This window comes from Pipra filicauda, unplaced genomic scaffold (genome assembly GCF_003945595.2).
Source record: "Pipra filicauda isolate LSUMZ 115617 unplaced genomic scaffold, ASM394559v2 scaffold13_size5146498_pilon, whole genome shotgun sequence".
Lineage (NCBI taxonomy): Eukaryota > Metazoa > Chordata > Aves > Passeriformes > Pipridae > Pipra > Pipra filicauda.
In genome coordinates this window covers 4,268,280-4,294,643 of record NW_024103874.1, presented here as the reverse complement: position 1 = coordinate 4,294,643, position 26,364 = coordinate 4,268,280, and the positions used below count along the sequence as shown (strand labels likewise).

Here is a 26,364-nt window from a genome sequence, read left to right as displayed (position 1 = left end):
GTTTTACCCACTGAAGGCTGATTGTTGGATGGAATTCCTCTCTTGTGAGGAACAGCTAAGAAAATAGGGGTTGTTCTGCCTGGAGAAGAGAAGGCTTCAGGAAGACCTTTTGTAGCCTTCCAGTACCTGAAGGGGCTCTGAGAAGGCTGGAGAAGAACTTTGGACAAGGGCATGGAGTGACAGGACAAGGGGGAATGGCTTCAAACTGGAAGAGGAAAGGGTTAGACCAGAAGAAATTCTTCCCTGTGAGGGTCGTGAGGCCCTGGCACAGGTTGCCTGGAGAAGCTGTGGATGCCCCATCCTTGGAAGTGTTCAAAGCCAGGTTGGATGGGGCCCTGAGCAACTTGGTCTAATGGAAGGCGTCCCTGCCCATAGCAGGGTATTGCAATAAGATGGTCTTTAAGGTCCCTTCCAACCCAAACCATTCTGTGATTCTACGATTACTCTGTTGGGTGTATGTGCATGTGAGCGTTTAAGAATTATTTAGAATTTTATCAAATTATTGGCATATCAGGCTACGCAAACAGAGAATATTCAACTTTCTGTGAAGCATCACACAGCTCTGAGACACTCAGCATCCCAGGACTGTAATATAGCCAAGGAATAATAATACAAATTGGAGGTGGTTTATAGCTGGAGAAATGGAAGGAATTGGATGGAGGAAGGAAAGTGTGAAATCTCTTGGTGTGAGGTATTTTTAACAGCAGAACTGGCTGCCCTGTTATCTTCATAAAAGAGCTGGGAAGCTGCCAGTGCCTGCAACTCACTGAATTTGGATCCTCACACCTGATGAACATTGACAGCAGAGAGGGAATTACAATCAGGAATCACATACTTACTGAATTAATGAGGTGGCTTCCAGGCAACAGGGCTGACACATGACCACTCTCATCCTCACCCTGATCCTGATCACCCTCATTATTTTATAGATGATTAAAGTCAGAAACAGCCAAGAAAATACAGAAATGCTACCAAAGAGGAGGAAAATGATGTTGTGGATGTTTCAAATGAAGCTGTTAGCCTGATCACCTTCAGCTCCTGTTTCAGTGTAAACAAATACCTACTCTCAGTATGTTTGGAGCAAGGAAGTTTTTTTCTGCTCTGATCTCATCCAACAGCTCTGCACACCATGAGCTGCAAAAATTTCTTTTTTAAGCACTAGTTTTACAAGTTCGGAAACATTTCACCATTAATCCAAAGTCAACCTCTTTGTTCTTCAGGCCAAAGTTCCCTTTTGGAAATGGAAAATACTTTGACCCCCGTGAAGCTCTGATTTCGTGCCAACAGTTTTAATAGTGGGGACAAGCGTCATTTTTCTTTTCCCATCCTCTTCCATAAATTAGCCTAGATCCTGTACATGGCTTTGGCTGCCATGGATGCCTGGATAAATCATGAACATCCTTGTGTATTTTTTGCTACTTTTCTGACAGCTCACAAGCCTGGGTTATTAAAAAAAAAAAAAAGTCGTGAGGAAGGGATGACAAAAGTAAATGTGAATCAAGCACCTCCAGTAATCAAGCGCATCTGAAAAATGAGATGCAGCAGGATTTCACTCACATTTGGATAAAAAAAGCCTTTCTGCAGAGTGGAATGAATCACAGACAAAACTGAGCAAGGGTTTTTTCATCTACTGGATCTTCCTCAGCACAGAAAAGCAACAAGCAGCCACCCTCTCATCGTCTTCCTAGCAGGGAGGGGAGCTCAATCCTGCTGCCAGGCTGGCCCTGCAGAGATGCAAAGATGCATGGAATATCTGGGCATCACTGCCTGGGGGCCCCATGGTGTGCCCTTTTGCACCATTTCAGGCTTCTCACTTTTGCCACCTGTTCTCAGCTTTTGCAGTACACAACAAAAGCAAAAATTTGTCTGAAGAAGAAGAGGAAAAAGAAAATTACAGTCATTGATCAGAAAGAGAAGAGCTGTTTTTCAGTGCCTTGGAGGAGATGTGGATCTGTGGGCAAGGGATGCACTTCCACCACTGCCAAGCAATGCCAGGTGTAAGTTTAGGCTTCTCTCTTATTATTCATGAAGAGCTCTCTCTTCTTGATGATCAAAGAGTATACAATGCTAAAAGGAGAGAGAGGTGTGAGGTGTTGTAGCAAAGTGAGAAAAGGCAGCTTCTCACTTAATGGCAGCAGGCAGAAGTGTTAAGAAACAGAAAAGGATAGCATGGAGTTGAGTCCTTGCAGGCTCTGAGCCAAAGCAAGGCTCCCTCCTCAACCCCCTGTGGATAACAGTTCACTGGGGTGCAGAGACAGTAAATAAACACGGTCCAACAAGATAATTATGAGGAATTTAATGATCCCTTTTCTCAGTAGGTGTTTCCCAGTGCAGTGTTCGAAGCTGGGATGCATGTGGTGGCTCATCTATGGTATGGGCATCAAGCGCTGTATGGGCTGCATCCCTTGTGAAAAACTGCTGGAAAAATCTCATGAAGGTTCTTGTAGCCTTCTCTAGGGATTTCTCTCCTTGTTGGAAATATGGCCCTGGGCAAAGCACTTCAGCTACCAAGATGCCCCACCCCTGGAAGTGTTCAAGACCAGGTGAGATGGGGCTCTGAGCAATCTGGTCTAGTGGAAGGTGTCCCTGCCCATAGCAGGTGGTTTGGAACTAAGTGATTTTTATGATCCCTTCCAAACCAAACCATTCTAAACAGCAGTCAGAAAGCTTTCTGCTAACAAACTCTCACCATATAATGTTTAAAACCAGTACAGACATACTTTGTTAGCTATTTTGGGTACTACTTTAGAACAGCTTTTGCTTTATCATCTATAAATTTAACCTACCAGATTCTTTGGTCTTTTCCTCAGCTTATTTAGTCGAGCTGTCTAGTATTTTGCAAAACAGCTCAATTCCTGAGTGCAGAATCTTTTATTTAAGCTCTGCCTGAACCAAAGCTCTGCAGAAAAACAACAGGAGTGAAGTGATACATGCAAGGCTTAAGTTGCTATTGACCAGATCATTAAAATGCTGGTTTTGCTTTTTCAGAGAGTCTCTGCACGCGAGCACGTCTGTTCTTTACCTTTGCGTATCAAGAAGCGAAGGCAAAAGAAAGGGACGTTTTGAGGGAAAGCATTCACCGATTTCAGCTTGTTCCTGTCCGAATCACATTCACTCAGACACCCCTGGCCCAGCCCCACGCCCAAAGGAGCCCGTACTTACGCAGGACCCTCACGCCGTGTTTCAAGGCCTGCACGCGGCTGGGCTCCATGGACATGCTGAGCATCGTCTGCTGCCCGCCGATGGTGCACACCTGGTTCTCCTGGGCCGCCTGCTTGAACATGACAATGAGCTGGTTGGCGATGATGGTGTTGAGCACGGAGATGACGACCATGGGGAACACGAAGGAGATGAAGGTGTTGACCTGCAGGGGAGAGACGCGGCACTGTCAGGGGATGAGAAGGATCAGCGGGACAGGAGGTGGTATCAGTTCCTGGCCTGGATCAGGAACAGTGTGGCCAGCGGGACCAGGGAAGTGATTCTTCCCCATGGCACCTTGAGTGCCATGTCCGGTTCTGGGGCCCTCAGTTCAGGAAGGACATTGAGGTGCTGGAGGAGGTCCAGAGAAGAGCAACAAGGCTGGTGAAAGGACTCGAGTACAAGTCCTATGAGGAGAGGCTGAGGGAGCTGGGGTTGTTTAGCCTGGAGAAGAGGAGGCTCAGGGGAGACCTCATCACTCTCTACAACTCCCCGGCAGGAGGGTGTAGCCAGGTGAGGGTCAGCCTCTTCTCCCAGGAACCAGCAGTAGAACAAGAGGGCACGATCTTAAGTTCTGCCAGGGCAAGTTTAGGTTGGATATCAGGAAGAAATTATTTACAAAGAGAGTAATCAGACACTGGAATGGGCTGCTCAGGGAGGTGGTGAATTCACCAGCCCTGGAGGTGTTTCAAGTAAGACTGGATGTGGCATCAGTGCCATGGTCTGGGAACCACAGCGTAGTTGGATCAAGGGTTGGACTTGATGATCTTGGAGGTCTTTTCCAACCCAGCTGATTCTGTGATTCTATGGTTCTAGTGTTTTAATTTCTCAAAGCAATGGAGGAACAGCCTGCAGTGGAAATCTTTCCCTTCCTCTTACTCAGCTGGTTTTGGCTTTTGAAGGTTTATTGTGCAGAGGGAAAACTCAAACATCACTGACACATGTTCTTTCATGTGGGTCAACACTTGAAAAAGGCAAATTCATTCACATCCAATTAAATTCTTTTCCCTTTTCAGCGCAGTTCATTGCCTGAAATGTCTCAACTGAAACATGCCATTGATCTTCCCATCTCACAAACAGCAGGATGCTGCTTAGCTTTCATCATGCGTACCATGACTTCTAAATAACAGTGTGTTATTGTCTTTTTTGCTGCATTATGAGCACTCCTTGTGATCTTCTTAACTTTCATTTTTTTTGTGTTCTGTCCTTTCCTTGTAGATTTAATGACAGCATTTTGTTATCTCGTAACTAAGTTATCCAATAAACCTTGTTCCTTAGAGGATTAAAATTGATCAGAATAAACAAGTGGAAGTTGTAATGTTTTTAGTACAAATTATTTGATTACTACGGTTTTGATAAAATTAAATGGAGGATCAAATTAAACAGTGATTGAATCAAGTAGAAGTCACTGTTCATGTCAAATGCAGGAAAGCTTTGTGAGGGCCTTTTGGGCTGTCTAGAAACCTCAGTGGAACTGGGCTTGACAAATGGCAGCCCAGGGAAATACAGGCATGTGTAGGATTTGCCTACATATCTGTGGCAAAGCTGCCATGGTGGGATGGTGAGCTGCTCTGCTGATCCCAGGGGCTCATCCTCTCTGCTGTACAGCTCAGAAGGAGACTTAACACATCACTCAGATGAGTGTGGGACAAATCAAAAGCCCTTTAAATATCTGAAATTTCAAAATATTGGCGAGAATAAAACTGTGCTGCAAATTGCTGTCGAAACAATTGTATTAAAAGTGATAAAATGACAGAAAGATAAAACTACCAAACTCAAGAGGGAATTTGCCTGGTGGTAGGGTTCCAGAGCATTCTGACTTCTTCCCCAAGCCACTTATCTTGCACCTCAGTGATCTAAACCACAGAAGCAACCCTGCACTGCAAGCCAACACCATGAACCCTCCTCAGACTGCAAAACCTCATCTACAGACTAGTGCTCCATCTGCTCGGATGGAGACAACCCCTCTCCACCCACCCACCCCTGCTGGCCCATCTCCAGAGTGGACAAGATTTGCTGTACACCCAGTGTCTAGTGCAGATTTGTGCTCTCTTTGCTCTGGAGGGATTCAGAAATGCCAGAGGTGAACAGAAACAATCCACCCACAGCCCCAGGGTGCTACAGGGGATCTGTGAAAGAAAGAAGAAGCACATAAGCATATGGGAGCAGGTGCACTGGCAATCAGAAGCATTTCAGTTTCTCTGTCCATAAATTTGAAGATGCCACTCCTCTTTAGGTGGAGACAGGCTGTGTTGTTGTTGCCAAAGTTTTCTTTAGATGGATGAAGTGTCCCTACAGCTTTTTGCTTTGGATCTCAACGTGTTAAGCAAAAGTACCAGCTGGGTTTTGTCTCTGGCAACCCACATGGTGAGAACATCTTCTCTCCTCTAATAATAGAGCTCCTCTGGACTGAGTGAATTCCTAGATACACCCCGCTATTACAAGCTGTTAATGACCTCTTTTGTTAAATATAAAGCAGTTTTCTAAGCTTCCAAAAGATCTCACAGCCTCCTTAGTATAATGAAGAGTTATCTTCTGGAGTCCTGTCCACAGGCTAAGACAGATCATTAAGCAGTAAGGACCAACTTCTCAGCTGGTACAAAATAAGAGAGTAATTTGTGTTTGTGAAGAACCTTCTTGGTTAACTTAACCTTCATGATGCAGCTGGGATGAGCTGGTGCACACAGGGGTAAAATAACTTGCTCAGACTTACCAGGTCAGACTAAGAAATGAGCCCTGCAGTTCTCACTCTTATTTCTGTGGCTTCAGCTGCTAAATGCCTTTCTTTTTCACTGCTGAGCAATGTTTGCACATCAGCAAAATGCAGCACTTAACTCTGTAAATGCTTCACTTTGTTACACGAGACTCAGAGTTTATTGGTTTTCATTCAAAAAACTTTGCCCTAGCTATAAATTAGTCTTGCTTAATATAATTTTGCAGAACTCAGAAAGTCTTTCCTGAGCTTTCTTAAAAGCCTTGATTCATTCCATAATTGCACTGAGAAGTCTTTAAGGAGCTTGGGAAGTTGTCTAGAACAGCATTGACTTTCCCTCTTATGAATTGTTACAGTAAAAGTGTGAATATTGCATACTTTCTATCAAAGACTATATTTAAAGATTTTTACCCTGTCTTGATTTGTACCAAAACTCTCATAATAGTTAAAAAAAAAATCAATATTTTCCCCAGTAGCAGAATGCTTTAATTTGTTGAAAGAATTATTTACAAACACAAACTCCTGAGGGCCATAAAGACTAGAAAAGCCAATTCTGCTCCTGCAAACCCCTTGTATTTCATGTTTTTCTGCTGAGCTGCTTGCTGGGCTGCATGAGCCCAGACCCCAGCACACTGTGCACATCAATGCAGCAACACTTCATTTTAGGTGACTTTGCACACTGCTGGAGCTGGTACCTCAAACAACTCTTCAAAGTCAGGGGAAAATTTCCCACGTGCTCAAGAGAAGCTGGTCTGGGATCTCAGGGCTACATTTGCAAAAGCTCGGGAGCAGGAAGACTTGTGGAGGTGTTTAATGGGATTTTTTACAGTGTCTCCTAACATCAGTGGACTAAGGTGGCCACAGCTGTCAGTGAACACCCATGGGAGCCTTTGGGTCCTTACGTATGTTTACAGATCACTTTGGCCCCAGGAAGGAGGATTTAGGCAGTGTGCAGGCTCATGTTTGACCTGAAGGTCTCAGGCTTTAGGTTGGCTCACCATGGAAAGGACAGTCTGTGTGATGCTGGATCTACACTAATTCTGTGTTCAGGGTTGTTTGGATGCACAGGCAGAGGGGTCTGGCCTTGTCTTTGCCCTATCCAAGCACAGTTCAGTCTGATTCTGCTCCCCCTCAAAACTGATGTGTTTGCATCAGTGTGAACCCACCAGTCCCATGGTCTCTGCCCAGCACCATGATGGGCATGGCCGTGCAGAATGGGCTCGGTGCAGAAGCCCAAAGCTGCGCATGTGAAGGCTTAGCACTGGCTGCTCTCTAGTCTAAAAAAAAACCCCAACACCACAAACCCCATGACTGAGTGCTAAATCCTCATTAAAAAAAATAAAGAAGAAAATCCAATACTACAATGTTTGCCACTGGCAGGACAGAATGAAACACTAACCCACTTCCATGCTGCTGTCACCCCTGTAATCAGTGCAATCCTAAATGCCGTTCAAGCACCAGTCTGGCAGCATCTGTGGGATGGGATTAGTCCTCAGGACCAAATTGTGTTTTATCTCATACAGAACAGCAACCTTCCCTTCCAGCACTGCCTGAGCACTGACAGTCAGAGACCTGAATCATTTTTCTCCAGCTGCCCCATCTTAGTGGCCGTGGGGGTCCTGCCCTACCCAGGCACGGAGCCTTCCTGGCTCTCTAATGATGCACTATTAGTGCCAGCTTTCTCTTAGCCCTCTATTGCCAAAGGTGATTTTAAAATGAAATACAAATCATTAAAATTATGCAGGGTTTTGCAGGACACAGGAGACAGAGCAGAGCTGGGCATGGAGCTTCATAAGCTCGTGGGAAATGGAAATTTATGGAAACTAAGTCAAACTCCTGGAAGGGAAAAAAATGCAGCTCTCAGCCTCATAGTCAACTCAAAAAAATCAGACATTGCACGAGACTAGAGAATTCAGCAAGATGTGAGTTTTCATCTTCCATTCAAACGGGAACGTGGGAGAGACACGGGGGAAGGGACCAGAAAAACCAAGGGACCCAAAACCAGAACTCAGTTCTCAGGTTTGCGACTCTTCCTAAATCTTATGTACAGAAAACTGCTCCCCTGGCTCTGCCAAGCTTCATGCTGACGTGATTCACTTTAGTCAAGTTGTCCCTCAAATCATTTGACTGTGTGGTTTCCCTGGGTTACCACTGAAAGCAGCCATCAGCTCACTCCAACCGTGACGGAGACGGTGAGCACAGAACTTCTCACAGGGACTCCCCAGAGGGCTTAAACAAGTCCAGTAAATCAGAAGTTTAGTGGAGATTTATTCTTTTGTGCTCCAAGCTGACTTTTGGAGAAACACAGACTTGAAGACCACTTTGGAAGAAGAGGTTTTTCCGTCCCTCCTACAAGCCCAGACTTTTGTCTTAGATGTATCTGAAGAGGAGGAGGGGAAAATTTACAAATATTACACCTGTTACAGGCATTTATGGACAACCTTTGCTCCCAGCAAAACTCCATCACCTGAGCCACCTACAGCTGACTGTTCCCATGGTCCATCAGCACATGGTTTTGGAGAGGCTGATGAGTGAGGCCTTGAAGCACTTAAGTGGTTAAAAGTAAAAAGTTAGGCTAAAGGCTCTTCTGGAGATAGAGTAGCAAATTCAACACTGGAAGTATTTGTGATAAAAACAGCCAAGAAAGAGAACTACTCATGATAATTTAATTGGAAAAGTTTTGATGAGAAAATGTTCCATTATCGAGATTCATAAAAGATTTTTGAAAATGTGTATTGTGTTTTCCCTCGTGCCTTTTTTCTAAATAAGTAAATAAAATCCCCTAGACCCAGTCACAGCAGCAGCACAGTTCCCATGGAGCAGAAGCCTGGATGCCCTGCCAGGAGGAGCAAGGCCTCTGGAGTGGATATCAGGGGTAACTAAGATTTAGGGATAATTTTAATCCCGGGTTTTGTAGCAGAGATCAGAGTTGTTCCCTTGTTTCCTGATAAATGAGGTGACAGCAGAGCCGAATCCTTGGTCTCTGTCACTGCAACCTCTCTGGAGACAAGGCCCCTTCTAGTAGTGAGCTGGGATGCTCAGAGCAATTTTTTCTCCCTTCCTCTTCAGGGTTGTGGGAAGGACAATTAAAATGGAGAGAAGTGTGGATATTGGAGAGCTGGTAAAACCTCACCTGGTCTGACTAAGCTTCTCTCATACTTCATTTCCCTGCGACACACCTGGGGAATGTTGTGAGATGGTTGCAGCCTTTCCATGTTCTGCTGGGGAGGATTCTCAATGCAGATGCTCTTGGAGAAATGCCTGGGGAAGTGGCTGAGAAACCCCAAAGGAGCAGAAAACTATCTCAGGAGGAGGTGTGTCCTTGCTGGTTTCCTGGAAGTGATGACGGAGATGACTGAGGGTGCAGCGCAATGTTTGATTCGTGGTTTTGAGCAAATCTATTAAACCACAGAGCTGCATTTTAACAATCTACCACATTCTGTTTCACCTCATTTCCAATGGAAATGGAAAGTAAATTATCCCCCCCCCCCCAACTGGGGAGGCAGTATTGTTAGCATATGTCAATCAGGAAAGCACATTCTGCTACAACAACATTTGGCTGCCAAAAAATCTTATTTGACTAAATGTACTTTACAAAATTACTGGTTATCGCACTCAGTAGCCAGAATTAGCATTTTTTAACCACCCAGTGGATAATTTCAATTGTTAATAAGCACAGTACTGCATTCCAGGATACGGCAATCTGCAGAAGACAAAGCAGGAAAGGGGAAGGTGCATCGTGTTGGGATGCCAAAGGGGGCATTTGGCAAAGGCACTCACGTTTGATGTCCACAGGGTGTGTCTGACGAAAAATCCAAAGGCTTTTTTTCCCCCCCACTACATAAATTACCATCTAATTAAACGCTATTTTTGCATAGCTCTCCAGATTTCCGTGTCAAGTGTCTCGTGGTTATCAGGTAAATACCATTCCTTAGATCCAACGGGGCAGGAGAGGTTTGTGTTTGTGAGTGATGGAAGAAAATAACCACTGATTTTAGAGCCAGTAACTGTTACAGGGAAAAATGTGGAAGCTGGAAAACTGCAGCCTACAAGGGAATTCAGCTCTTCTGGAATTTTTTGAGGGGACCTGTACTGCAGGGTATCAGTGCCAATCTTTAGCTTGATTAAGTGCATCCTGGTATGGGAGCACAGATCCTGGATAAATAGGAACAGGGCCAAGTGCCAAAGCCTGTGTGTGGATCTGGAGCTCTAACAGTGTGTTTGAACAGGAGCTTGACCTTTCCTCGTTGCCAGTTTTAACTCAGGCAGGTTTGCCTGTCACGTTTTATTTCTGGTGGCTGCAATCTCCAACAGCCCTGACAGTGTGATACGGTGTGACACAGCTGTCACCCTTGGAGAGAGGCTGGTGACGTGGATGGGTGGCACTAGATGCCCTCACTTGGCAGTTGCATGAGGTGTGGTTGAATCCTACAATCCAGCAGGATGCCCTCACAGCACCAGACAGTGTGACACAAACCCCACTGCCCTGACACACAGAAGGACTGTCATCAGCTGGGTGAAGTGACCTTCCCATCGCCTCGTAATCAGGGGCAGTATGCAAATATCTGTGTAGATCCAGGTGATAGGATATTATATCCTGTTATTAGCTCAGTGGATAATCAAAAACAGGATACCAAAACCCAACAAATATTTTTCTCTTTAAAGCACCCTGAGAAATGGCTGCAAACCCCCCTGGATGTTATCTCATGGTATACCCTGTGCCTCTTCTATCCAGCTAGAGGTGAGTACACATTCCATACATCTTCTCCAAGGGAACAGAATGTGGTCGTGTGAATTGCTCTAATCTCATCCCAAAGACCTCCCCTGTTCAACTCCAGGAGCTGTGGGTGCTCAGAGAGACTGAGGAGCACCTTCCCTCTGCCTCAGGGAGACCTTTTCAAAAGCGTTGAATATCAAACCCAGACATTTCAAAGAAAGGTTACGATGATGTGAGATGTTGTTGTCAGTCACAGGGGTCACACAGCCGAAGTGTGTGATCAGCTATGAATCACGGAGGCAAAGCTTGAAGCCAGGGCACGGCTGTGTGGGGGCAGGGGGATGGATGGCAGTCACAAGCAGCTCAACCTCAGGGAGCTGGGGCAGTGATGTGTGTGTGAGCCTGATCTAAACATCAGCACGAGCAGGACACCAAATGGGTGTCATTCAGGGGAAAAAAAAAAACAAAACAAAACAAAGAAAAGCCTGGAACACAGGTACATCCTGCCCAATCCATCACTGATTAAATAACTCAGTAGGTTTTCCTGACCTCAGCCACAGGAGCTGGAATCAGCCAAATCTCTGTATTTCAGACCTCTGCAGGAGTCCCATTTTTATTCTGACTTTGGATGGGGTCTGGGAATGGGGGACTGCAGGTACCATTGCTTAGGTGAAGAAAGAGAGTAGACAAGCGTGAAGATAAATTGTCAGATGGAGCTGATGGATGATCCCAAGTCACTGGACTAGTTCCTGTCCCCATGATGCTGCTACCCTGCAGCCATTAATGTCAATGAGACTGGAGCTCAATTAATTGCATGGCAAGGACATGTGAGCATCTGTTACTGACACATCCATTTGCTGGCCTTACTCACTGTGGGAAAACCCCTTAAAAGACAACTCAGAGGATAATGCAAAAGACTTGTACTTGAGCTCTGGCTGCTTGATGCTCTGAAGGTGTTTCTGGTTTTGTATTGGTAGATATTTATATCAGAAGAAAATGCATGTTACTACAAGGCTCAGGGTGACAGCATGCACTGTTTGCAGTCTGTGCTTTACTTGGAGATCTACAAGGTGCAAGTACCTGCAACTTGGTGAAAAGCAGGACTCGCTCAGCATGAAGTGGCAATGGGCAGTGCAGTGGTCCTCTCCTCTCTCTGTGCTGGCTGGATGCCTCTGGATCCGTCTCCAGCTGGATAACACCAGCCATGAACTCTTCCAAAGGGCTTAATTTAGCTCTAGCATTGAGATCAGAATGAGGATCTGCTTAAAGTCTGTTTTCATTAGCATTTTGTGCCTGCTGCATTCCTGGCTTCTCTCTTTAGATCCATGGTCACCACACAGAGAATAACCAGGCAGTGTGGATTAGGGTATTAAAAGTAATCAACGTGTAACATTTTCAAGCCTGTGTGTGGTCCCACGCTGATGAGCTATAATGGAAATGCAGAGCAGCTAATGATCTCGAGAAGTTGAGTTAATCACATACTCCACAGGAGTTAGTCAGATACAGAACAGATGGAAATAAATTGCACACAGACAAAAAAAAATCCATCATATCTATGGCAAAAACATTCCACCAGCTTTCCCATTCATAAACTTCCCTCTTTGGAGAAAGCATTTGTACATAAAAAACAACATCTGATGCAGAACAACTCAAATGGGCGTCTTGCTCATGATGGGTTGGCAAAGATGTCAGAGCACTGAATAATGGTGTCATTCCTGAGTTTGACTGGATACCTGAAGGATCATTTAAGCTCAATTCTATGCATAGTTACAATCCTGTGGCCTAAAGTATTTTCATATTTATCACAAGTAGTAGCAAAAGGTATGATTCATCCATAAGTGATTTATATAAAGCTTATTGTTCCCAATTGTACACAAGGGTAACACCTAAGTATCGAAATCCCCAGGGACCTCAGACCTCCTCATTACCTCTCTAAATGCCAGAGAAACTACTTCATTGTAACTATTCTTAAGAGGAAAATTCCTGCTTTCCTGATATTTGGCCAGCAATCTCAAACCTGAATAGTTCTGCTGATTCCAGACCCCAAAGAGAAAGAAAAGCTGTGAAATTCAGGAATCCTGGAAAAAACAGGCTGAAGAATGGGCAAATGAGAAGGTTTTAAGACTTACCTCTGTGCACTGGAAATGCCATGTATATAAAGGATATTCAGCTGTTTCACTTGATAAAACTGAAGGATAAATGTTTATTTAGAAAAATGAAAGAGTAAACCAGTAACGAAAAGAACCCAATCCCAAACAAAAAAACCCAAAACAATGCAAATTCTCTCTAGGATTATGTTTGATGAAGATAATGATTTTGGGTCTTGTACATCTCTCTTCAGCTGATCTAGGGCCTCCTGCCACTGATTTAAGAAGGATAAGTGGAATATACAACTGAAGGATTTTGGCACAGATTGGTTCCCACCTTCCTGTACCTGGTGAAGGACGATGGAAAAAGTGACAGAGCAACAGTGATGACCCTCCATCTTGTCATCATTAATCTGAAAGCTGCAAATCTTCCCCCTTTCCTCCTTCAGGAAATCTTCCTTCTTCATTTCCTGTGATTGGTACAGTGAGCTACAAGGTAAATTAATTCAATTTACCCAATTTTGTTTGCAAAAAAGAATAAAGTCAATTTGTATGCTGTCAGTTTGCTGGCCTCTGCCTTTCTCCTCAGATCTAGTTATCCATTGCACTATTTAGGGCAATATTTTTGGTTGAACAAAAACTCAGTGAATAATGTTCTTGATTTTCCCTTTGAACACGCAGATCTTTGTCACCATTTCCCTCTCACCCTCCCCAGCAGCTATATTCTACTGGAGGGGAAATAATACTTCAGCTTCAAATGACAAGTTGGAAATAAGCTTTACATAATTTACCAGTGCAGTTGGACTTCAGTTCTCACTATCTGCTGGTATTTTGGTTCCTACTTGTTTTTGCCAAAGGGATATTGCCCATCTCCTATCACAATATATTTGGGGTTCTCCAGTTCTGCTGCTTGTCAGCCCTCTAAATAATTTAATAAATGTTCATACAGTGCCTAATGGTCCTGACATCTGAGTAATCCTAATCCAGATTTTGCAGTTATTTTCTGTCTGTCCTCTTCTGTTTCTCCTTTCCCACCAAGAGTTGCACAAGCCATGGGAGCTCACGTGGTGGACATTCATCCAAAGAAAATGTCTCCATGGCTCAGGGCTTCCCATGGTGCAGGCTGATGCCTTCTGTTGAGTGTAGCCTATGATGTCCTTGTCCACCCAGAAAATCATCCTCTTTGCTGTGCTATTGGGCACAACTGCAAGTGCTCAGCACATCTGATGCTCCTGCTTCTGCTGTGTGGGTTTTGCAGCCTGGGGTGGGTGTGGGAGGGGCAGCCCCCACAGCCTTAAGGAGAGCACAGACTGCACATGTGTCTGAGGGCTGTATCACCACATAAACAAATAACAGCAGCTGATTTTGTGAGCTAAATCCAGATCCTTGGTTCTCTAACATGTCCTTTTTGATCCAGAATTCTTTGATTCCTGCTGGGGATAGTTGTTGTCATGAATGAGACTGTTATATGTGGATTCACTCACAGAAAACATTAAAAAAAAAAAATCAAACCATGGTGACTGTCAGTTATCCCCCAGTTTTTCTTGTTCTGGCAATACTGAGTCATTTTGCCCCTGGTAGTCCAAAATGGAAGGCTTTTGCCTACATAGATATGAAATCACTCACTTTCAGGAGCCTAATTAAAACAGTGTGTTTCATGAGTAAAATAAAGCCAAAGACACAAGCATGGGAGTAAAATAAGCAAAGATTTATGACTGTGAAGAGCAGTAAACAGTTAAATCAAGCGGTGCTTGCGTTCTTCCTTCCCACACTCTCTTGGTAGGTGGATCATGACAGAGGAAAATGTGGGTCTGTTTGGCTCACGTGGTGCCTGTCAGACTCCAGTTTTCCACATGGACTGTGGCAACACAGTGTCTGAGCACCACCATGGAGGAGTTGGGTTCTGACCTCCCCTTTTGCTGCTGGTGTCTGAGCCAGGTCCCATCCTGGGGCCAGAGGGTGGGTGGGCAAAGCTGCAGTGCCCCCACCCTCTGGGTTTTTGTGGGGAAAAAAATGAGGATGCAACCAGCAGCTGGGTGACAGGCGAGCACACACTCCTCAGAGCGAGAGCGCAGGGTAATTAATAAACCAGCTCCATCTCCAGGATGATACTGAAGATTTAAGACAGAGACTTTTTTATAAACCAGCCAGCAACTGCAGCCTTCGGCCTGATGCATAAGGCACACACTGCACAAGGATTCAAAGGAGAGTTAATTTAAAAAAAAAAAAAACCAAACAAATGGAAAGAACAAATCATTCTCCTATTGAAAAACACACTGGCCCCAATTCTGGTTTTGCATTTCTGCCAGGTGAGGTGGAGGTAGAAGAGGGTAATAGGTGTCTGAAAGACAAGTAACATCATGACAAAAAAAAAAAAAAATCTGTTGAAATACATCTCAGTATCAAATTTTCTGAAGCTTTTTGTAATATTTCGCATATGCTGAAAAGTATCATTAATATAGCTGGTAAAATAACAGCTTGTCTACTTAAAGTAATTAGTAGTTGACAATTGGGTTGAATTTTAAATCCATGAGGAGCTTTGGTTAGTACTAATAAATGTTGATTAAGGTAGCAATTAAAATCTAACAATCTCTCTGGGGGTCTGAACTTTAAAGCTGAAGTGTGGAACATTCCTCAGTTTACAGAGAAAATGCTGCAGTTCCTCCCCAAGTTGCTTTATTAAGTTGTTGCAGTGTGGATTTTCTGTCTTTTTCCTTTCTTCTGGGTTGTTGTTTTGTTTTTTTTTTCTTTCCAGTTTATACAAATTAATTGCAGTCTAAAATAGTGCCCCACAGCCAAGGCAGCAACCAGCACCTCTCCTACTCTCACAGCCGAGCGACACAAAGGCTTTGGCACAGTGGTGACATTTAGCAGTGTGAGGTTTTAGCTTTCTCTCGAGTAAGTTAATGCTGTAGGACCCTCTTGACATCCCTATTTCCATAGCAGTCTGTCCCAGGAGGCAGTACCTGTCCCTCTCCTCATCAGGCTTTGAAGTGGGCTGGAGAGATCTGCATCTCTCCTTCAAGATGTTCTGCTTTGGAAATGTAGCTGACCTCTCGAACACAGGCGATGTCAAGTAGCGCCGAGTGTGGGCTCATCTCTCCTGATTCTCTCCCCTACCGCTCTGAGAGACCCAACTATGCACCTCTTAATCAGGATGATTGGATGAGCTCCCAAGGAAACATGTAGGTAGTGTCTTGAGAAAGGACTAAAATTATCTCCCTTTGTTGCACTCGAGCAGCGTGACCAAGGCAAATCAAGAAGCGCATTTTGTTTATAGACTTCTTTTACTCATTTAGGGACTATTCATGATTTAGGGACTTTACTGATTAAGGGACTATTCATGAAGGTCTCAGGTTCTTTGTGATCTTACTAAACTCGAGAAATCTCACTCGCTTCCCTGCATTTTTCTATCTTTGAATTCAGAAAGCGCATTTGTATTTCGTGGAGCACCTCCTTTATGCTGGCCGAATCCTCTTGTGTTTTTACCACTCTTGCATTGGGCAAGATATAAATTGAACACAAAAGCAGATTTGTCTTTATCACACACTAGCTGTGTGTCACCCACTAATTACATTTCAACCCCCAGATTTTAAACTGAGTGCCAGTGGGAAAAAAATAGAAATACAATGTGAAATGAGAGCAACTTGGTCCTCTCGTGCTCCCAGTTGAATGCGAGTCTGTTGGTACTTTTGCTTTTTTCATGCCACTTAAATCACCAGAGATGTCATTGTATTTTTTTTCAGGTCTGTTCCTGCTGACTTTGGGAGCAGCTGAAATGAGGTCCTTTACTTGCAGGGTACTTGTCATGGCTGTTATTGAAAAAACAGACCAGCAGAAAATTTGTGCACGTCGCAGTCACTCAAATCCAGAGACCGTTCCTTGGGGGGAGGCAGGGAGGTCAGAAGGAAACAGTGTCCCCTTGATGTCCCAGGGCTCCTACTCAAGGTGGTGGCTGCTGCTTGGTCCTGCTTCTGGCTCCAGCATCCCTAGCATCCTCAGCAGCTCTTGGCTGTGAAACAGCCTCCATCCTGAACAGCTTATCATTCTAGGAAGGACCTTTAATAATCTGCATCATTTTTAGATGCTTTCTTAGCCCAGCCAATGTGATCTGAGTGTGTCTGTTGGTTTATCCATGGCTCTGCGTGTTCCTCAGCACATTTTCTGAGTCCATCCGTTGTAAAGGATATTTACAGCAAGAGAGAGATGGAGAACTGAGGATGTGAAGAGCTGGAGGAGGAAAGTAGAGACTATTGATCCAGAGGGTGGAAAAAAAATCCCATTCACTCTCAGTCGATGTGTCTGTCACTTTTCCCCCCCCTTTTTTTTTTCCTGTGTTGTAAGGAAAAAATACAAATGGCTCAAATGACTGTGGAAAGGGATGCAAATGAAAGCTTGATAGCCAGAGATGCTCAGAGTCATTTTTTTCAAAGGAGGCTTAAGAACTGGTTGAAACTGTGCATTTATATTTGAGGGAGCAATTTCCCTGCCTGAAGCTTTGGGACAGCTCATTCTCCGTTCAAGACGGACACAAGAGATGAATCAGCCAGGAACTGGAGCCGCAGTGGGACGTGAGTGTGGACATTGGTCTGGAGAGTTTGGCACTACAATTGGGCTTCCAGGGAAAACAGCAGCTGCTGTGAGAGGTTCCCAGGAAGACACAAGTCACCTGGACATCTCCATCCACAGCCAATACCACCTTCCACATGGATCTACCTGTGCTCTCAGGGCTACCATGGGCACTCAGGGCTGCTGTGGAGACATCACCTGGGGTCTTGAAACATTATTGTATGGAAAGCCATGAACTCCCGAGGAGAAACCAGGAGGATAATTCATGCACAAGCTTTCAGACTACTTAAGAGGGCCTATTTAATATTTTTACAGTAATACTGTGCACTCTGCTGCTCTTACTGTAGAATTACAGGTGTCATCCTGGGGGGGGAACATATTTTTGGAGAAAAGCCATTTTGCCAGGGAGATGAGACAGAGGGACTGCAGAGAGATCTGACATCTCCAAGGAGCTCAGAGGATCTACTGGTTTCAGGCTGCTGACCTGCCACCTCACAGAGACAGGAAGGTAAATCAGCAGATAAATACACATATAATGGGGACATTATGGAAGTATATATTGGCTCAACTGACCAGCAGAGAGAGAAATCCTAAATCTAGCATAGACAGAGAGGAAAGCAGATATGAGCCATCCATCCTGGGTGACAGTGTCTCTGTGTGCTAATTAAACCCCACTGCATTGAACAGGTCAGGTCCTAATAAGCTGCAGGTCCAAAGCCTAACTGGACAGCTGGAAGGCACCATAACCCCAAATCCACATGGTCTCTCAGAAAATGAACTCAAGGCAGAACAGACAGAGAAGGTCATGGCCCTCTACTGTAAACCACAGCATGGACAACTCCTCAATGCTTTCCCTTTTCTCAAAATTGATTTTCTCTTTTTCAAATTAAAGGACAAAATGAACATGTGAGACCAAATGCTATTGGATCAGACTGCAAATGAGGCTAATAGGCCAAATGTCAGATTTGTTTCTACTGAGGAGTCATTACTGAATGCAGACTTTATGTAACCTGCTTTGCTCTAAGGCATAATCCAGCCAGCAGATGACTGGCATGAGGAAGATGTTTTGCCTGTGGAATGGCTTCTTTCCTTCTTTCCTTTGGACCTTACCCCAAACAGTAGGGGTACACATCTGTTTGTAGGCAGCATCTCAGATTGGCTAAAACCGTGATGGATAAGGGAAGTTTGAGGATTAAGTAACTCCTTGGATTCTGTATGGAGCTGTAGCTGCCTGCAAAGATATGAATTGCTATTCCTGAAATCAAAATTCTGATTGCAGGTTTAGAAGAATCTCTAACTATTTCCCCATGGCAGTTCAAACTCCTGGAGTGCAATTTGCAGGCTCTCAACAGTAGGATTGGTTTTCAGATTTGCCTTTCTCAAAACCACAAAGATCCATGGAGGGATGGCTGAGAATGCTGACCTGGAGCAGGTATCCAGTGTCCTGACTTCTGCAATGCAGGGGATCAGGAGCTAAATCTCTGCAGGCACCTCATGGTCCTGTTGAAGGATTTGAGCCTGGCTGCTGGTAACATCACCCTCTGCTTACAGAGAAGTTGCAGCTGCTGTTGCTGGCACTTACTTACACTGGCCTTTGCCATGCGTTAACTGAAATAATTTCCTTTTTGAAGCACAAGAATTTCAGTGAAAAAAATGCTACTTTTATCCCTGGGGCAGGCCACCCAGACACGAGACTGTCTCAGGTTAAAACCACTCCTTTCCAAATAGTTGTGAAGGCAGATTCCTTGCAGAAGAGGAAGTGATTTAGCAAGATGAAGTAATCGCAGTGTCATGAATGCAACCAGGATTCCCCTGTTAATTACCTCACCGTTAATTAAGGGGTTATTTTTTTTAATTAAAATAAATTCTCATCTTTTTAAAATATATGACTTAAAAAGGGGATGTACAGAAGTGTTTATCACTGATATCCTAAGATGCTAATTTTCCAATGTTATGGCTTGTAATCAAGTTTAATTTTCCGACTTATCCTCCAAAGGAAAGACTTTACACCAGTTTTGACATTTAAATTACCTTTGATTTGCAAGTCCAATATTGCCATAAATATTCATAGCCAAGAACTGAGTATTAAGTCTTTAATTTTTTTAAAATTTTTAATTCATTACTAAAAACTGGTTTCGGAACAAGCTGAAGGAGTGAAACGAAGCACCTTTCATTCGAAGCACTGGGAGCATCTGGCTTTGCTACATAACAGTGAACCGACACACCACACTTCTGTGTGACGCTGCTGAACAAAATTTGACAGCGAAATCATCCTTTGATCCTTTTCCCTACATCTGTTCGCAAAAAGCTACTTTAATGTGGAAGCTGTCGCGCAGCTCCGCCGTTGTTTTGGCATGTGCCACGTCCATCTCTGCAGGAAACCAGGGCAGGGCACTCCAAGCCACAGAGGCAGCTCCGCAGGCGGCCGGCAGCTGCCGGCACAATCTGCTGCCACGTGCCGTAAAGTTGGCATTGCTGGGCCTGGTCTCTCTTCTCGGGCAGGCAGAGCATTTAGGCTTTCACAGTTACACAAACAGAGAGTGCTTGGCTTGCCCTGAACGCTGTCCCTTGTGGGCACAAACCCCAGCTTGGCATGGGCGAGATGCCTGCTGAAAGGATGCCCAGGGACTGGGGGAAAAGAGCCTTTTTGGTGCTTCCTGGCTTTCACCCTGTGAACTCACTGACCCTTCCCTGACAGCATGTCAGCCTAAGCATGTTGCTCACAACTACCCCAGTTAAAGCCAGGAGGCTCCTGGCTCCAGGAGGATCCTTGTCCCCTCTGGCAGTGATGGCAAAGTGTCCCCTTGCTGCTCCTCTCCAGCTCCGCCGTTCATTCAGTCTTTGACACAATATCCCTGACCAAGGAGAAAGCTGAGTTCCTTCACCAGGACTCTGGCAGCCTCCCAGGAGTGATGTGTCAAACTTCCTTCACCTTCCCTGTGCAGAGGGTCACCAGCTGGCAGGAATCCAGGTGAGAAGCAGAAGAGGTGAGATGCTCCAGCCCCTGCCATTCCTGATGTCTCTCTGGTGGCTGATTTCTGCCTCAAAATGTTTTAAAGACACCCTATTTTTCTCCAAGATACTGTGAGAATGTGGGTCAGTGTGGGATGGGAAGAGGGACAGAATCAGTCCATATGTCAAGCAGAGGGCTCAGAGCCTCACAGCCAAAGGCTGAGCAATACAGCAGGCAAGCACCTGCACATGTCAGTCTCAATAAAGGGCATATTGGCTTCAAAACGAAATATTCTCCTCATTTCAGTGACTGATGACTTCTTCAATTTTTTTTTTTATATCTGATATCTTTCAAATGTAATTAATATCTCCAGTCTTTTTTCTCCCTTCAACAATAAGGCAGGAATGGAGAATCAGCACTATCACTATTCCTGTCTCAAAATCATTTCTACTTGCAAAAGGCTAATAAAAAAAATCAAGACAGAGAGTGACCCTTGCTACCCTTAAACCAATGAATGAATTTTAAGCATAGACACCTACTTCTGTAAAAACTGAGAGTCTTCTAAAAGACATCTTCTCATAAATAATTCCATCTAATGGAAGATAGTTTGATAATTGTGGGATTTTAATTTCAGCCCTTTAAGTGCAGAGAATTCTCATTAGCCCTCAGCATTCAGGTACAGCAATGAATTTTCATGGAGAGAGAATAGGATACACAGCGCTGAAATGGTGGAAGTATGATGCATTTATCCATCATTTTATGGACAAAGACGTTAAGTGATTCATTAAGCAAAACCATCCATTCCCTTCTGGGTCCAAGAAAGTTTTTATTATTCCTGTTTTTCAGGTAAATAAATGGAAGCAGCAAATGACAAGATCTAGCCTAAACCTCTTCATACCAAGCATTTTCACAGTGACTTTCTCTGCTTTCTATCAAGGTTTATTTTTAAATTAAGCCTTCAAGTGACCCTGGGGAGTCTGACTTTCCATACCTCAATCTAACTCCTGTGTAATATTGCCTTGACTAAAGGCAATAAAAACATCCACAGGGGACCTGAAAAGCCAGGCTGGCAGACTGAGTGCATGAATATTATAAATGAATAAAGCAACATTTAGATTTCAGGACAAAACCTACCTTTTCACTGATGCAGAGATAATTTAGCCTGGTCATGGTTGTTTAAAGGAATTTGTGGTACCTTGGAGAAGTGATTCCTCTATTTGCTGTGTGTTGCCAACTCAGAAATTGAGTCATGGAAATTAAAACACCCATGTTCCCAATTATTCCACCAGTACTGAAAGTGCTGAAGAAGGAAGAGGGATATTAAAGCAGAGCGTGCAAGAGCAGAAGTGCTTATTTTACCCTGAACTCTGAGCTCTCTTGTGTGGCAATGGGTCATAGTGTCTCAGGCAAGCCAGGCTCAGCAGAGGTGGCAGCGTGGGCAAAGCAAGAAGAGTGGTGGCACAATTTCCTTCTGATTGTCTTTTAAGTGGTTTCAAAAATAGGTGTACACAAGGATGCAAACGCTGCTTCCTTCGTGTCTACTGCAGTTAAATGGAGCTGGTAAAGGTAAAGCATTGCAGGTAAAGTTGGTGGGAATCACAGAATCACAGATTGGTTTGGGCTGGATGGGACCTTAAACAGCGTCTCATTTCAACCCCCCTGCTGTAGGCAGGGACACTTTCCCCTGTCCCAGGTTGCTCCAAGCCCTGCCCAACCTGGCCTTAAACACTTCCAGGGATGGGGCATCCACAGCTTCTCTGGGCAACCTGTGCCAGGGCCTCACAAAGTGAGTCATTCCCTCCATTTAGATTGTATTGAATTACCAGCACAGAGGCATCACTTGATCTTATTTAAGGTAGAAATTAAATGTTGCCAAAACTCAACTCCCTGCTGAGCTGTTGTTTACAATCAACATGTGAGTGATAGGATAGAGGACCATGGCCAAAGCCAGGTGTCAGCCAGCCCAGAGGATTGCTGAGCATCCCTTTATCACTTCTGTTGATGTTTTCCTTTGGGGATGGTTTAAACACACTGGTTCTCCTTGCTGACATAGACAAGACACCATGGCTCCCTTGCCCAGATCCAGACATCTCCACACCAAGGTGCCTTTCTCCTGCCTTCTCTCATCATCTTCCTTGACCATCTGAACCTTTCAGGTTTTGAGTTGGTTACCTTCATTTCTCTCTCTTCAGATCCGGCTCTATTTGATATTCTGTTTCTAATTTGCTCATACAGCAACTTTCCATCCCCGGCTCCAATCACGCTGCAATCCCCCTCTGAGGGTACCCAGCTGGTTTTTGAAAATATCTCTCTTCTCCATTACTTACAACTCTTATTCATTTTACCTTCTATTTCCTGGTACTTCATAGCTACAATGACAGGTTGATGCCAACTTTAACCACAACAGATTCACAGCTTATAAAGGGACCTGAGAAGTGCAGGTCACTCCTCACTCACCCCAAACCCATCGGCATCCGGGTACATCCAGGTCTCTGCAGCTGCAGTTCTTACAAGCAGCTGATGCTTTTGGCTCTGCAAAAGCCCCTTCAGTGGAATTGTAAAGCCATTTTGCATGAAGAATGGCTGTTTGTATAAATACATGCATGTGATAGCAGGACCAGCTTTAATTCTAAAGGTGGAGTTCAAACCTAATTCAAGTGTGCCAAAATGTTTTACAGGTGAAGACCTGCCTGTTGTTGCAAAGGCATTCAGAAGTTCTGCTTTGTGGCACAACTCTTGGTAAAGCAGGGATCATATAGATAAAAAAGGGATTTGTCTGATCTTTAATGATACAGCCAGTCTCACAACTTGAGAACAAAAATAGCCTGAACCAAACAGCAAGAGGGAGAGGCACCAGCCATTTGAGTGCTATTTGGATTAATTTATTTAGAGCCAGTTAGAGATCTTATTAAACACTCTTCCTCCAGGATCTCCCTGGAACATACCTGGCACAGACAAGGAAAAACATTTGATCTTTAGCAGTGAAGAAGCAAGAACAAAATAAAAAAACCCAAAAGACACACTGGAAGACAGGCACTTTACACAAAATGAATCACGAGAGAATGCCTAGAAGATTGTACCTAACTTCTAGGGGACAATTTGTGTATCAGTTTCCTTATTTACTATGCATTAATTAGAATGTTTAAAAGAAATGGAACCTGGCTCAGGGTGTGATGAAGCCAAATCAGATTTGCTTTGACTCATCACGGTGAGACAGTGAAAGCTCCACAAAAATATTACCAGCAAGATCTGTTCGGAGAATTTAAAAGCTTTTTGCATTTAGGGATATATTCCACGCCGTTGTAAGGGAATGAAAACAACTGGAAAATGTCTTTGTCCTGTAAGGAGTTTCTAATGGTTGAAGCAGTTCTATTTGCCATGAAAAAATGAAAGAGCAGATGTTGTGCTCCTTGAAGCCTCTTGTACCTGTGTTGTGACCTGTGAGTAGCTGCTATACACACCCTCACAGCAAAAGCTGTGTCTTTTCAGACCCCTTCTGCAGAATGAAGCCTCTAAAGTGAGTGATAACATGCTGTGCTGGTACTTTTGGAGGTCCCTGGTTCAAGCTTCAGCAGCCCACACAAGGTGAAGGCTGATGCAGAAGGATGGGTGGTACAGGACAGACATATATATATATCTATATATACACATTGCTTAGGTATGCAGCAGTTATAGACAAATAATCTTCTTATGAGAATGGTGAATTTCATGAAAAATGAATTTTTGGAAGGAAACCAAAAGCTGCTTGTCATAATTCAATATACAGTATTGACAAAAAAGAGGGAAATGTTGAACTATTTCAGTGTTTTCAAATAAACACTCGTTTTCTCCCTGGAAACACTAACATATTTCATTTCAAAATATCAAATAAGAAAATATGCTTTATTTCAGAATTGTCCTAAGCTAAAAGATACAGAAGAAAAGGATGTGTTATAAGCCCAAAATGAAGCAAAGTGACCCACCTCAGCTCGAACTAGAAGTTTCATTTGCACACAAAGTGCTGTAGGTCAACCCCAAATTAACTGCTTTGTTTATCTCATTCTTCCTGGCTTGACTCAAACATTTTTTTTTTCCTTTGAAAATGAATTATTTCACCGTGAAACCACAAACCCCATCATTCTCCCAAGTGCAGAAGGAACATCTCCAGTGGAAAGGAAGGATGAAGGAGAAATAGTGGCTCCAGCCCATGAGCACTGGAAGCAGGAATGCAGCTCTTGCTTGGGCAAGAATTTGCATCTTGCATCTCCACAGTCTTGGATCCCAGTTTTCCTGCGACAAGCACTCATGAATGAATAAGTGCAATAGGAAGGACCAAATTCTCCTGCTGCTGCAGCCTGGAGAGACCACACCAGCATCTGGAGAAAGCCAGGGCAGAGATTACCGCCCTTCTCTGAGTGCCAGCACTCTCTGTATTCTGTAGTTCTGCTGGGCAATTTCAATAGAATTAGGTAGAAAAATCTCCAGTATCACATCTATGCAAACGACAGAGGACCTCTCAGTAGTGACAGCTTTAGAGACTCATGAGAGGCAATGGGTTAATAACAACTGGAATTTTTCATGAAAATAATTATATTGATGATGCACAAGGACATTTTAGCTTAGAGTCTCTGGCTTTTCAGCCAAGCCCATCTTATTGATTGACAGTCCTAACTACTGGACCCTGAATGACCAGCTCTGGACCATCCACACTCATGGCAAGCATCGTTTGATGCACCATCAAAGTCCTGTCAATGAAATCAAGCCAGAATCCCTGTAAACACAAATACAGGCAGAAAACCCACCATCAGATTTCAGAACTTCCTTGGACATCGCAGGTGAATGTCACAGGTCTTCCTGGCCCTGTACATTCACCCCTCTCCAGGTTTTTGTGCCTCCTTTCTGTGAAACGTGCTCTGATCTCATGTGGAGCCTGCTTATCCAACATCTCTCCAGGCTCCTAACATCACACAGAAGGTCAAGATTTCTCCCAAAGCACCAATGCTTTTGTGAGGCTCAGCATTTGGGGGGTAGAAGTTATGACAAGAAGGCAACCTTGCTTTCAAGTGTAAATCAACAGTGCCTTCAGAATATTTTTCCTCCCTCCTCAACAAAAACAAAAAAAACCAAAGCAAACCAACCCAAACAAAACAAATAGAAATCTAGTATTGGAAGAAAGGAAGTTCATCTGGACTGAAACAAATGAGGAGGAAACAGTCTGTCTTGTCATTTTGATGGATCTTTGCAGGGAGCATTGAATATCTTTGTTTTCCAGATGTTGTTTGGTCTTAGATTAGTCATTCTTGACACGGGCATTTTCCAGCTAACAGATTCAGCTTCTCCTACTGGGTGCAAAGTATTTGGATGTTGTCTTGCAAAATAAGCAATTTCCTCCCCCACCTTTTGGTCAGAACAGTGATTACTGTTTGCTGGTTTAGACAGTGAAAGAATGGGTTCTTTTGGAAAGAACAAAAAAATAAAATAAAATCTGGGAACATTTCCATTTCCCTCAAATCTTCCTTAACTTGTTTTAAGGTTTTATTAAGGGCACAGAGTGGTTGGCAATAAAATTATTTCTCTGTGCTGGGAGAGGTAAAGCAGATTGTTACACACAGGGAGGAGGGAGCTGACTGCACTCATAAATAAGTCAATGTGTTACTCCTGCAAGACTGGAAGCGGAATGACAGCTCTTCCAGATGCTGATGCTCTACTTCTCTGTGACCCTCAGTAAACTGAAGTTTGCTAAAAATACCCTACAAAAGCACACGTGCTCCAGGGCTGCAGAAACACTTGGAGCAGGGGAGGTTTTAAATGCTCAGATTCCAGCTGCCCACCCCAAACCCCAGCTGTGCTGGGTACCACAACTCTGCTCCCACCTCATGTGCCCAAATCTCCGTCGTGGCTGACGGGCTTTGTGTCGGGGGAGTGGGAAAGGCTGGTGGAGCCTTGGCTGCTGAGCCTCCCAAGGGTGGTGAGGATGGTGCCTGCTGCCTGCTGGCTGCTTCGGGAGCAAATCCAGGCTCTGAGGGGCTGCTGAGCTGCGCCACGTCATTGATGGTGAAGATTATTTCAGGTTCTGTTTCTAACAGGGAGGTTTGTGTACATGCCCAGTCTTGCTCTACTTCCTGCCCTCCCTTGAGACAGTGAAGAG

General features: G+C 44.2%; 1 protein-coding gene across 1 annotated transcript in view; it reads right to left on the bottom strand.

Annotated features, from left to right (window-relative positions):
• The window catches only part of NTSR1 (neurotensin receptor 1), a 56,409-nt gene that overhangs the window by 14,548 nt on the left and 15,497 nt on the right, over positions 1-26,364 (bottom strand). Inside the window, exon 2 of the mRNA XM_027710695.2 lies at positions 3,163-3,364. Within this exon, the coding sequence (XP_027566496.1) occupies positions 3,163-3,364 (202 nt within the window). The remainder of the gene's footprint in view (positions 1-3,162; positions 3,365-26,364) is intronic.